Below are 13,693 nucleotides of genomic sequence, written 5' to 3'. Positions count from 1 at the left end.
CTGTGTGGGAAGTTTGGGAACAGATCTCAAAGTTGTCCCACGGTGTGCCCAGATGGCCAGACCTTTATATCCCTTATGTTATCTCTTAATATATGAGAGCTAACCTTAGGCAGAGCTGTCCCATGCAGCCGAGACAAACTCTGAGGGACCTGACTGCCAGCGTGAGTGCAACTTCCTTGAAGTAGGGAATCTGATGGTGCAGTGTGTCACTTCACCCCAGCAAGGCTCTGCCTGAACTGGTCAGCTTAATACTATACTATAATTGGTTTGATTATCTTGCCTACTCTCAAGACCTTGAGTTGTGGAACTATTCTCTAGTTTTTATCTTTATACCTATAAATGCAATCGGGATGAAAGAAGGAATAAATTATTTAGTGATTGGTTTTTTTAAGAAGATTAGATTATTTTTTAAAATTCATTTTATTGGAGCGTCTGGGTGGCTCAGTTGGTTAAGTGTCCGACTTTGGCTCAGCTCATGATCTCACGGTTTGTGGGTTTGAGCCCCATGTCAGGCTCTGTGTTGATAGCTCAGAGCCTGGATCCTGCTTTGGATTGTGTCTCCCTCTCTTTCTGCCCCTTACCCACTCACACTCTGTCTCTCTGTCTTTAAAAAGTTAATTTAAAAAATTAAAAAAACAAAATTCATTTTATTTATTTTTTTAAGTTTATGTATTTTGAGAGAGAGACAGCAGGAGTGGGGGAAGGGCGGAGAGAGAGAGAGGGAGACGGAGGATCCCAAGCAGGCTCTGTGATGCCAGCGCAGAGTCCGACAGAATTCACCCAACTTTGAGATCTTGACCTGAGCCTAAAACAAGAGGCTGAAACTCATCCAACTGACCCACCCAGGTGCTCCTCCTCCTTTGTTTGTTTATTTTGAGAGAGAGACAGTGCAAGTGGGATATTTTCTCTTTTCTTTTTTCTTTTTTCTTTTCTTTTCTTTTCTTTTCTTTTCTTTTCTTTTCTTTTCTTTTCTTTTCTTTTCTTTTCTTTTCTTTTCTTTTCAGAGAGGGAGCAGTGGGGGTGGGCAGAGAGGAAGAATCTTAAGCAGGCTCCATGTCCATCGTGGAGCCAGACATGGGGCTCAGTCTCCTGACGGTGAGATCATGACCTGAACAGAAATCAAGAGTTGGACAGTCAGCCGACTGAGCCACCCTGGTGCCCCTTAAAAGATTGTGGGGCTCAAACTCACAACCTTGAGATCAGGAGTCGCAGGCTCCACCAGAATGAGCCAGCTAGGTGCCCCACTAATTAATTTTGAAGATAAATGTTAGAATGGTTGGCCTAATGACTGAGGTTTTCACAATGTCTACAAATTTTTCTCAGACAAGTAAATTTTGTGTCTTCAATAGTATTTTTGCAGGGAGTGCCTCTCTCCCTCTGCCCCTTCCCTGCTTGCGTACGCTCTCTCAAAATTGATAAACTTAAATAGTATCTTTACAGACAGCCTCCTTCTGTTATTTCAGAATGATTAGTAATTTAGAACTGATGTGGAAGCAGCATTCTAATTTTTGGTTCTTGATTGCTTTTGGTGATTGGTAAAGGCTTATTGTATTCTTGGATGCTTAGTATATTTTACACTTGCTGTGTTGTGGCTTAGTCTGAGCAGCCTTAATAGCTTGACTAGGATTGTTTTCCCTTTGTTGTTTCTCCTGGGGACAAGTGGATAAAGGATTGTTCATTGAATTTATTAGATATATGGGTTCACTAGATGTGTAAACTAACTAGTACTACCATTTTATAGATGAGAAAACAGGATTGGAGTTTGTCTCATCAGTCAGGTTGTATGATATTCTTTAAAGATTAACCCTTGTAGTTCTTTCCTTTAAATTCATCATTGTTGGGACGTGTGGGTGGCTTAGTTGGTTAAGGTTGGACTCTTGGTCCTGATTTCACACTTCATGAAATCAAACCCCATGTTGGGCTCTGTGCTATGTGGGGCCTGCTTGGGATTCCATCTCCCCCTCCCTCTCTACCACTGCCCTGCTTGTGTGCTCTCTCTCTCAAAAACAAACAAAAAACCATAAAGGTAATCATTGTCGTTATGTGAAAGAAATTATATAAGTAAAATAGAAAAAAATACACTAATTTTTTTAAATTCTCAGCTTAACGTTTCTGAATATTCCACTTTTGTTTTTGGGTTAAAAATACTGATGCTATAAAAATATTTTATGCCTTCGGGTGCCTGGCTGACTCAGTTGGGGAACATGTGATTCTTGATCTTGGGGTTGTGAGTTTGAGCCCCATGTGGGGTGTAGAGATTATATAAGTAAAAATTTAAAAAAAGTATTTTGTATCGTGTTCTTTAAGATCTAGAGTTTCTGTAAATATAATTTAAAAATTGTATTAAAATTTCAAGTTTATTTTTAATATGTGATATAAAATAGATTTTAAAATTTATTAAGTGAATGAAACTTACACCAAGAGTTTTATTAAAGATAATCTCAAGCGCAAGAGTAGAACAGTATAATATAATCTTCCCAAATCTATCATCCTTATTTTAAGTCATGACTAATCTTGTTTCAGGCTTTTTTTTTTTTTTTTTTTTAAATTTATTTTGAGAGAGAGAGAGAGAGCACACGTGGGGGAGGAGCAGAAAGAGAGGGAGAGCGAGGACCCCAAGCAGGCTTCTCACTGTCAGTCCAGAGCCTGACGAGGTGATAGGTGCCACGAACTGTGGCATCATGCATGACCTAAGCTGAAATCAAGAGTTGGACACCCTACCAACTGAGCCACCTAGGCGCCCCCATTCTTCGGTTTTAAAACTTGTCTCATACATAATTTTATTTATATATTAATTTAAACCAAACCATAATGCCACTGTCGTATCTTTAAAAAAAAAAAAAGCATAATAATTTCTAAATGTAATATCCAGTTAACACTCAAATTTCCTGTTTGCCTCATCTAAAAAATCTCATATAACACGTGGGTTTGAATTAGGATCCAATAAAATAAACATTTGTTCAATTGGCCCTCATTAAAGATCTTTTAAAATCTTTGGTTTTCCGGGGTGCCTGGGTGGCTTAGTCAGTTAAACATCAACTTTGGCTCAGGTCATGATCTCACAGTTCCTGAACCCACAGCATTGGGCTCTCTATTGTCAGCGCAGAGCCTGCTTCGGATTCTCTGTCCCCCTCCCCACTTCTTAAATAAATAAAAACTTTAAATCAGATTGTCTTATAGCTACCCAGTGTGAGTTTTGCTGATTATAGCTCCAGGGTGATGTTTAACATGTTCTTTTGTCTCTTGTATTTCCTGTAAATCAGTAAATTTAGAAGCTTAACAGATTAGGTTTTTTCTTCCCTTAAAACAGTTTTAAAGGTAGTAGTATATACTTTTCATCAGGAGGTTTGCAGTGTCTGGTTGCCTCTGTTTTTGTGATTTTTAGTAGACTTTGTTCATTGATTAGATTCATTTGTTCAGGATTGCAAAATGATGGTACTCTTGTTATGCATTCTTGAAATAGTTCTGTAAAAAGAAACTTGCTGTTACCAACTCTATGGTTATCTGAGGTACAGTTTATAAAAGAAGGGCAAGATTAATGTTTGATTCTGTGTTTATTTGCAAGTTTTCAAAGTGACTCGTTTCCTGGCTTTTGAACATGACTGTGAATATGAGTTTTAAAAAAAATTTTTTTTAATGTTTGTTTATTTTTGAAAGACAGAGTCAGAGCACAGGCAGGGCATGAACACAGAGAGAGGGAGACACAGAATCTAAAGCAGGCTCTAGTCTCCGAGCTGTCAGCACAGAGCCTGATGTGGGGCTCAAACTCAAGAACTGCAAGATCATGACCCAAGCCGAAGTTGGACGTGTAACCAACTGAGCCATCCAGGCACCCCAAATAGGAGGGTTTTTTTAGCATTCTTAAGAACTCTTTTTTATTTGGGGGGTGGGGGTGGGGGGAGGAAGAGCGTGCAAGCGCATGTGAGTACGGGAGAGGGGAGGAGGGAGAGAATCCCAAGCAGGCTCTTTGCTGAGTGCAGAGTCCCAACGTGGGGCTTGATCTCACTACACTGGGATCATGACTTGAGCCGAAGTTGTATGCTCAACTAACTAAGCCACCCAGGCACCCCAGGAGCTCATATATTTTAAACTTTTGATGTATATGTTTTAGTATTAAAAATTTTTTTATTAACATTTTTTTAATTTATTTTTGAGAGACAGAGCACGAGTGGGGGAGGGGCAGAGAGAGGGAGACCCAGAATCCGAAGCAGGCTCCATGCTTCAATCTGTCAGCACAGAGTCCAGTGCAAGCAGCTGATGGTTGCTGAAGGTTGAGGTGGCTGTAGCAATTTCTTAACATTGATTGACTCTTCCTTTCATGGATGATTTCTCTGTAGCATGTGATGCTGTTTGGTAGTATTTAATTTGCAGTAGAATGTGTTTCAAAATTGTGGAGTCAGTCCTCTCAAGCCCTGCCTGCCACTGCTTTACTAAGTTGGTAAGTTGATAGTTGATAAACAAACTTCGTTGTCATTCCAACAATCTTCACAGCATCTTCACCAGGAGTAAATTCCATCTCAAGTAACCACTTTGCTCATTTAAAAGAATCAACTCTTCATCTGTTAAAGTTTTTTTTTCTTAGAGAGAGAGTGAGAGAGCGAGCGAGCGAGCTGGGGAAGGGCAGAGGGGGAGAGAATCTTTTTTTTTTTTTTAAATGTTTTTTTAAATCTTTGTTTATTGAGAGAGAGAGAGACAGTGCAGGCAGGGGAGGGACAGAGAGAAGGAGGGAGACACAGAATCTGAAGCAGGCTACAGACTCTGAGCTGTCAGCATAGAGCCTGACACAGGGCTCGAACCCACGAACAGTGAGATCATGACCTGAGCTGAAATCAAGAGTTGAACACCTAACTGACTGAGCCACCCAGCCGCCCCTCATCTGTTAAAATTTTATCATGAGATTACAGTAATTCAGTTACATCTTCAGGCCGCACTTCCAGTTCTGGTTCTTGTGCTGTTTCTAGCACATCTGTAGTTACTTCTTCCACTGAAGTCTTGAACCCCTTAAAGTCATCTCCACGAACTGGAATCAACTTCTGTAACTCTTGTTACTTTTGATATTTTGACCTTTTCCCCATGATCACGAATGCTCTTCTTGGATGGCATCTAGAATGCTAATTCCCTTCCAGAAGGTTTTCAGTTTACTTTGCCCAGATCCATCATCAAGGATTATCATTATCTGTGGTGGCTGTAGCTTAACAAAATGTACTTCTTAAATAGTAAGACTTGAAAATCTGAAGGACTTCTGGGGCACTTGGCTGGCTCGGTCAGTTAAGCATTGGACTTCGGCTCAGGCCATGAACTTGCTTTCGTGAGTTTGAGCCCTGCATCAGGCTCTGTGCTGACAGCTCAGAGCCTGGAGCCTGTTTGGATTCTGTGTCTCCCTCTTTCTCTGCCCTTCCCCTGCTCGCACTCTGTCTGTCTCTCTCTCAAAAATAAAGATTAAAAAAAAAAAAAAAAGTCTAATAAAGGTCTCTTTGATCCGTGGGGCTGCGGAATGGTTGTTGTGTTAGCAGACCTGAAAACAACAATAATCTCCTTGTGTATCTCCACCAGAGCTCTTGGGTGACCAGGTGCATTGTCAGTGATCAGTAACCTTTTGAAAGGAGTCTTTCTTTCTGAACATTAGGTCTCAACAGTGGTTTTAAAATACTCAGCAAATCATGTTGTAAACAGATGTACTGTCCTGTAGGCTTTGTTCCATTTTTAGAGCACAGGAGGGTCAATTTAGCATAATTTGTAAGGACCCTAGGAGTTTTGGAATGGTCAGTGAGCATTGGGTTCACCTTAAAAGTCGCCTGCTGCATTTGGCCTTAACAAGAGAGTCAGCTTGTCTTTTGAAGCTTTGAAGTCAGGCATTGACTTCTCTCTAGCTGTGGAAGTCCTAAATGGCGTTTTCTTCTTCTTTTTAATGTTTGTTTATTTTTGAGAGAGAGATAGAGGGAGGGAGGGAAAACACAAGTGGGGGAGGGGCAGAGATAGAGGGAGACACAGAATCCGAAGCAGGCTCCAGGCTCTGAGCTGTCAGCACAGAGCCCGACACGGGACTCAAACCCATGGACGGCGAGAACATGACGGCAAGATCATGACATGAGCTAAAGTCAGGACATTTCACCAACTGAGCCACCATGTGTCCCTGGTGTTTTCTTCTAATATTCTGTTTCATCTACATTGAAAAGTCTTTTGCTTACTGTAGCTGCCTTCGTTATCTGGCCAGATCTTCTGGATGACTTGCTGCAGCTTCTACATCAGCCTTTGCTTCACCTTGTGCTTTTATATTAGGGAGATGGCTTCTTTCCTTAAACTCCATGAACCAACCTCTGCTAACTTACCGCTTTTTTTCTGCAGCTTCCTCGCCTCTCTCAGGCTTTATAGAATTGAAGAAAAGTTGGGGCCTTGATCTGAATTAGGCTTTGGTTTAAGGGAATATTATGGCTGGTTTGATCTTCTGTCCAGGCCATGACAACTTCTTCTTTACCAGCAAGAAGATTCTTCTGCTTTCTTATCATTCATGTGTTCACTGGAGTAACACTTGTAATGTCCTACAAGAAACTTCCTTTTTTAGTATTTACAACTTGGCTAACTTACGCACAAGAGGACTGGCTTTTGGCCTGTTTGGACTTTGAATGTGCCTTCCTTAACTAACCTTAATCGTATCTATCTTTTGATTTCAAGTGAGATATGTTTGACTCTTCCTTTCATTTGAACATTTAGGAGGACATTGTAGGATTATTAATTGGTCTAATTTCAATATTGTTTTATCTCAGGTAACAGGAGGGAAAGAAGGTGGGGGAGCAGCTGGTTGCTGTAGTAGTCAGAACACATACATTTGTTATGTTTGCTGCCTTCTATGGATGTAGTGCTTGGTGCCCCCAAACAATTACAGTAGTAACATCACTGATCACAGATCATCATAAGAAATATAATAATGGGAAAATTTGAAATATTGTGAGAATTACCAAAATGTGACACAGAAACAAGAATGAGCAAATGTTATTGGAAAAATAGCTTTGATACACAGTTGCAATAAACCTTCAATCTGAAAAACAAAAAAATATATCTTAAAATTGCTGTAGTGCAATAAAATGAAGTATGGCTATGTATCTTAGTAGAGATGTACCATCAAATTAACATTTTAAAGTTATTTAGAATAGTTCTTGATATAGTTACACCACCAACTGGGTATAGTATTGGATTCATTGTTTTCATATTACTTTCAATATTTAAGGAATATCTTTTACTTAATTAAAGTTTGCTTGGTAATGATGTAAAGTTTTTGTTCCCAAAGTTAAATATGTAAAACAACTTTTATTTAAAGAGCAATTTAATCTTACTAGAAATATATTATATATTGAAATGGATTCAGTTCTTGCTGCCTGTCCTTTTACTACAGTTTCTACATTCCCCCCAAATCTTCTATTTTCATTCATTTCTGTTTTGGCTGTAGATCATGGTCAGATTTGTTTCATTTAGAACTTGGGTGCTATTAATGGAGTTCTTTCATGCTTGAGAATGTTCTCATTTTTATTTAAAGTCCAATTATAACTAATATGAAATTATTTCTTTAAGTTTATTATTTATTTTGAGAGAGAGTGTAAGTGGGGGAGGAGCAGAGAGAGGAATGAGAGAATGCCAAGCAGGCTCTGCACACTCAGCACAGAGCCTGACTCAGGACTCGAACCCATGAACTGTGAGACCATGACCTGAGCCAAAATCAAGAGTTGGATGCTCAACCGACTGAGCCACTTAGGTGCCCCTAAATATGAGATTCTTGAGTCAAGATTACCCCTGGTTTTATAAATATTGCTCCCCATTATTTTTTCTGCAACATGTAATGCCAAAGGTTCCCCGTCTTTCCTTGTTTCTCTCCTTCCTCATGCATTTTATTTTAGATAACTAACTTTTCCTACCAATATCTACTCCTAACCTCAGTATCCCTGTGAATTTTCTTTTAGAGTTCATTAACTTTATGTATATGCTGTAGCATTGGTTATTCTGCATCAGCCTTTCTTGTGCTGTGGTATACCTTTCAGTCTTCCCATTCAGATCTTTATTTATTTCATGGATATTTTTGTTGCTTTCTTTGATTTTTTTTTTTTTTCCCATGTGGATTGTACTAGATTTTATGTGGATTGAAATAGATTGTTAGGTGATTACCTTTTCTGAAGGTTTTGCTTTTAAGACATTTTTGCTTTAAGACATAATTTGCTTTTAAGACATTTTTTTTTATCTATATATATTTTTATCTAAACATTTGTTTATTTTTGAGAGAGAGAGAGAGAGAGAGCATGAGCAGGGGAAGGGCAGAGAGAGAGAGGGAGAGACAGGTCCGAAGCATGCTCCAGGCTCTGAGCTGTCCGCACAGAGCCCTGGGCTCGAACTCATGAACCGTAAGATCGTGACCTGAGACTTTTGACCTGAGTCAAAAGTCGGATGCTTAGCTGACTGAGCCACCCAGGTGCCCTTGCTTGTTTTTAAATTTTTATTTTTATTTTTATTTTGAGGGAGAAAGAACAGGCAGGGGAGGGGCAGTGAGAGAGGAAAAGAGAGAATCCTAAGCAGCCTTAATTTTCTTAAATATGCAAGCTTGCTTTCATTTCCTTCTGTTCTCCTGTCTTTGAGCCAGTCTTTTGCCTTTTTCAGGACTTTTCCCCTTCAAAAATTAAAGCAGTTCTTAGAATTTCTTTGGTAGTATGAAATACTGTTTACTGAACTCTTCTGTATATTTGGGCAAGTCCTTTCAAATGTATGTTCTCCAACTGTCTTGTTTGTTTCTTTGGTCTGTTTATTTTACAGTTTCTTCCAGATAGGTTCCATGCTGAGTCTCTGGATTTTTGCTCATATTTGAATTAACCCAATTATTTACTCACTTGTAAACAATCTTGGGGATGCTTGAGGGCTGGGAAGTATGTTGGGGGTAGTCTGCCATTTGTTTTCAAATTCAGTAATGGTTGCCACTGCCACAGCCTCCTCTTCTGCTTCACCAGCATTCTCCTTTGGCTAGATGGTTTGCTCTAGACATTGAAAGTAGCATCTTGAATTTGGTTGTTTCCTCAGCTCTAGCTCCTTTGTCATTCTGCAGTATGTTGATCTGGGTTTCTAAATGGATAGTCTCTTTTCTTTCATGGCTCAGCTGGCCCCTGGTTCCTCAATTGAACAAACAAAGGATATAGGTTTTGGAACATTTATCAGTCCCAAACATTTTTACTTGTGGATTTATCAGTCCCTAATAGAAATCTACATTTGGCCTGTCATTTGAGGTACTAAAAATGAGCTATCTTCCATATCTCTCTGGATCAGTTCTTTCAAGAGTATGTTTTATTGAAAATGGAAATTAGGAAGTTTTTTGTTATTCGGAAAAAAGTGCTCATAGTTCCACCATCTTTGAGTTAGGACTTTGAAAGTTTTGTCCTTAAAATTAATGATTTTCATTAGAATTAACCCTGATTACTTGCTGCATGGTTTTTTCTTGTTCTTTTCAATACATTAAACTGTTTCAAATACATGCACTATTTTTTTAATAAAGTAACCCAAAGTATATTACAGATAATAACCTGTATATATAATTTTAAGAATTAAAATTGTTTAACAAGTGTAAGAAACACAAAGAGGCTCCATTATTTGTATAAAACATATTACAATGTAAAAACTGTAATTGTTATATAGAGAGTTACTGCCTTCAGTTTAAATTTAAAAAATCTGGTACTTAATAACTGTAGAATCTTGGGCATATTTTGGACCTTTGAGGTCATTTGTAGGTTAGGTTTTGTATATTTATATAAATCTTTTTGATCTTGTGTGAAAATCTGTATCCATATATAAATATATAAAATCTGTTTGTACAACAGCTATGGTTGAAGACACAATTCATCAGATAATTGCTGCTTTATCAGTATTCCACCAAAAGAAGAATAAGTATTAATAAAGAAGGATTTTTGTTGTTTTGGACTATGAAAGTTACTTGACTACCTTGTAAGATTACTCATAGCATTTGTGGACAACCTTCATTAGTCATTTTCTTATACTTACAATGAGCTAAAATAAATGGGGCTCTTTCTGTATAAGATGTATTATTTCATGTAATTACCCTTCATACAATTATGTCTTTAATCCTCCTCCATATGTTCTCTAGGGCAGATAGTGCCCCATTTCTCTGACCATTTCACATGATTTTCTGGATCTCTACCATCATAAATGCATTATTTGTTAATGTTCCTCTTAATACGTGACTTCTAAATGAGAATATGTTGTTCTAGCCGCAGATCAGATCATTATAGAAGTATTATGGCATGCCTTTGGTGTAGTTAATTTATTTTTAATGTAGCCTACAGATTTTATCAGATTGTAATGTAGTTACTTAACTAAAACTTTGAATTATTTTATTGGCCCCACTCGTGTACAGTGGGTGGAATGGTTTGATTTCTTTTTTTTTTTAAGGGAGGGGATGAGAGGGAGACAGAGGGAGGGAAATCTGGGGAGGGGCAGGGAGAGGAGAGAGAGAACCCTAAGCAGGGATCCCAGCACTGTCAAGGCAGAGCCCGACACAGGGCTCAATCTCACGAACTGTGAGATCATGATCTGAGCCAAAAATCAAGAGTCAGACACTTAACCAACCAATTGGGTCAGCCAGGTGCCCCGGAAGGTTTGAATTTTAAGTAAAAATGCATAGGACTTGGTCTTGGGGGATCAATAAAATCTTGCCATAACATCTTTGTAATCCAAGATCATGTCTTTACAATACCACTTTATGTTTTTTATTAAAGCCTTTTAAAAAAACTTTACTTTTTTAACATGAAATTTATTGTCAAATTCGTTTCCCTATGAAAGAATTTTTAGAGAGCATGAGTGAAGGAGAGGGGCAGAGGGAGAGGCAGAGAGAGAATCTTAGGCAGGCTCCATGCTCTGTGATCATGACCTGAGCTGAAGTCAGGAGTCGGGATGCTCAACTGACTGAGCCACTGAGGTGCCCCAAAATATCACTTCAGTTTTTAGAAGAAAAAAGTGGCTTCTAATGAAGGGCACCATGGTATCACAGAGTGAATATTCCATACACCTAGCAGCTATAAAAACATACCTTCTGATCCTACTACTCTCCAGCAAGTTATGTGTGACATTTGTCCCTTTTTGTTGCAACCTTGATTTTCTTAAAAAACAAATCTGTATTTGTAATGACATGATATTGCTTGTCTATATATACTGAGGGTGGTTGTTAAGATTGAATGGCTGTAATAGAAGCTATAAAATTATATTGTAGAAATAAATGTAAATGGTTAGAAGGGAGCTTCGTAAAATTCTGCTTATTCTAGTTAAAACAAAAAGTTAAATTTGTTTTTTTGGGTTTTGTTGGCTGTGACGACAGTCTAGTGGAATGTCTTCCATCTTTTAGATTGATGTAACAGTACCAGATAAGTCACTAGGTTCAAGAATCATGATCTAGCCTCCTGACTCCCTCTGGCTTTTTTTTTTCTTTTTTGTTATTAAATGCATTTGCATATAGTTTACGTTTTGCCTCAAATGCTCTTTCCTCCAGCTCTATGTGTGGTTTTTGTCACTTCAATATTTTAAGTCTGTTTATATGTTAAATCTTTAGAGAAGGCCTTTCTCAGGCACCACTCGCCCCTCCTATCAATATCACAACACCTTGTTTTGTTTTTTATATGACAGTTTATCAGAAAAATTTCATAACTTTTTCCCCCTGTGCAAATGTGCTCCATGAGAGCTACAGAACCTGCTGGTCTCGTCTCCTGCTGTATTTGCTGTACCTTGAATAGTATCTAGCATGTATTCAGATTTTTGTTAAACCAGATATTCTTGTTCCTCTGAGCAAGAGCTCCATTTGGTTGGAGCATAGATAGATTTATTTCTAGTTAATTTGAATTGGCCCTTTAAGATAATGTTTTCAGCATTCCAGGGGATAGTAAAAAATAATCTCTGCCTTTATAGGACTTAAGGAACTGTAAGAACCCACAAACCCAGTACATTGTGAGTAGGGCCACAATAACTTTTAGACATGGAGAAGTTCTTGATTATCTGATTTTATTGATTTTATCTTGAAGATGTATGTGGGACAGTGTAAAAATTGGTCTTATTTAGCTTCCTGTATTTTCTGACTGGGGAAAACAAACTGAAATAAGTTAACTCAGCCAGCTACCACATAATTATGATACAGTACAAAGAGCATAGGATTTGGAGTTGGAGTATGAATCCAGATTTCTCAACTCATCGACTATGTAATTTGACGCTCAAGTTGTCTAAGTGTTCAACTCTTCATCTATAAAATTACAGTAAATTTTGGCAGAGTTGTTGAAGATTAAACCAAGGAAGCTCAGTACTGTACTTAGCCTAAAGTGCAAGTGTTATTTATAATATTTTTAAAAAGCATTTAATAAGAGAATCATTACTCACTCTGTACTTAAAATGCACTAAGTTCTTTTCTAGACTAGATGCAAAGAGGTGAGTATAACTGCACAAATTCCCTGTTCTCGTACAACTTAAAGTCTAGTGAGGACATAGAAAATAAACATAAATTATCAGGTGATTTTAAGTGCTATAGTGAAAAGTAATTCAGGGTGAAGGGGAGATTGTGGGGCAGGTCATGTAGTTATGAAAGGAACTGATAGAACAGGCCGTGTTAGCATTCTGAAGCTTTCTAATTAGAATAGCAGTAACATTGGTAAATTTGAGAAACAGCACAAAACTAATAGAGCCCAGGGGCAGCATCTAAATAAAGTACTGAAGTCAGACTGTTTTTTTTAGGGCCTTGCCTTGTAGGTTATTGTAATGAGTTACAGTTGTCTTAAATTTCAGGTTATGTATTTAGGGTACAAATAATGCACAGAAAAAGTGATACTCTTATAGCTCCAGTTTGTTACAAAATTGTTGCCTTACAACTTCAAAAAAAACCAACCACTTAATATTCTTACTACATGTCATTTATGTTACTTGGTGTTTTGGTTTAGATGTTGACCAAAGTGCACACAGTTTTATATACATGGACTGGTTAGTTTCTTGTTTTTTTTTTTCCCTGCCAGTGACTGTAGGAAACAAAAAAACCTTTAATTATAAAATATGGGTACCTCTATTTCATTAATTCCAATAACTCTTATTCAACATGAAAAATTAATATTGAGATTTGCCTAGAGACTTTTTTAATCCTCTTAAAAATATTTATTCATTTTTGGGAGAGAGAGCGTGAGTGGGGGAGGATCAGAGAGAGAGGAAGGACAGAGGATCCGAAGTGGGCTCTGCACGGACAGCAGTGAACCCAGTGCAGGGCTCGAACTGATGAACTGTGAGATCATGACCTGAGCTGAAGTCAGACATTCAACCCCCTGAGCCACTCAGGCACCCCAAGTTTTTCAATCCTCCTTAATGTTGACTATAAATTCATATTTTTGGTCTTTTTAGATTGTGAATCGGCACGGTCCTGAGGCAGACAGGCATTTATTACGCTGCCTATTTTCGCATGTGGATTTCAGTGGCGATGGTAAAAGCAGTGGCAAAGATTTTCATCAGGTATTGGGGCTTACAGAGCTTATGTTTACTTAGATCTAATTGTTCAGCAAATTGCATTTTGGGCATAGTGTGTGTATTAAGTGACATACACAAATCATCCAGAGGTAATCTCAGCTGAATGGCTAAAAGGTATTGGGACTTGTCCTTTTTTTTCCCTTTCCTTCTCCTTCCTGCCTACAGA

At 38.2% G+C, this 13,693-nt stretch overlaps 1 protein-coding gene across 7 annotated transcripts in view; it reads left to right on the top strand.

Annotated features, from left to right (window-relative positions):
• Nucleotides 1-13,693, top strand: part of CNOT1 (CCR4-NOT transcription complex subunit 1) — a 102,468-nt gene that overhangs the window by 30,908 nt on the left and 57,867 nt on the right. For all 7 annotated transcript variants that reach the window (XM_019455753.2, XM_019455750.2, XM_019455754.2 and 4 more), the window contains exon 3: nucleotides 13,405-13,512. In XM_019455753.2, coding sequence (XP_019311298.1) covers nucleotides 13,405-13,512 — 108 coding nt within the window. The remainder of the gene's footprint in view (nucleotides 1-13,404; nucleotides 13,513-13,693) is intronic.

Source organism: Panthera pardus, unplaced genomic scaffold (genome assembly GCF_024362965.1).
Source record: "Panthera pardus isolate Hobbes unplaced genomic scaffold, ASM2436296v1 HiC_scaffold_18, whole genome shotgun sequence".
Classification (NCBI taxonomy): domain Eukaryota; kingdom Metazoa; phylum Chordata; class Mammalia; order Carnivora; family Felidae; genus Panthera; species Panthera pardus.
Note: the sequence above shows the minus strand (reverse complement) of the source record. Positions and strands in the feature narration are given on the sequence as shown.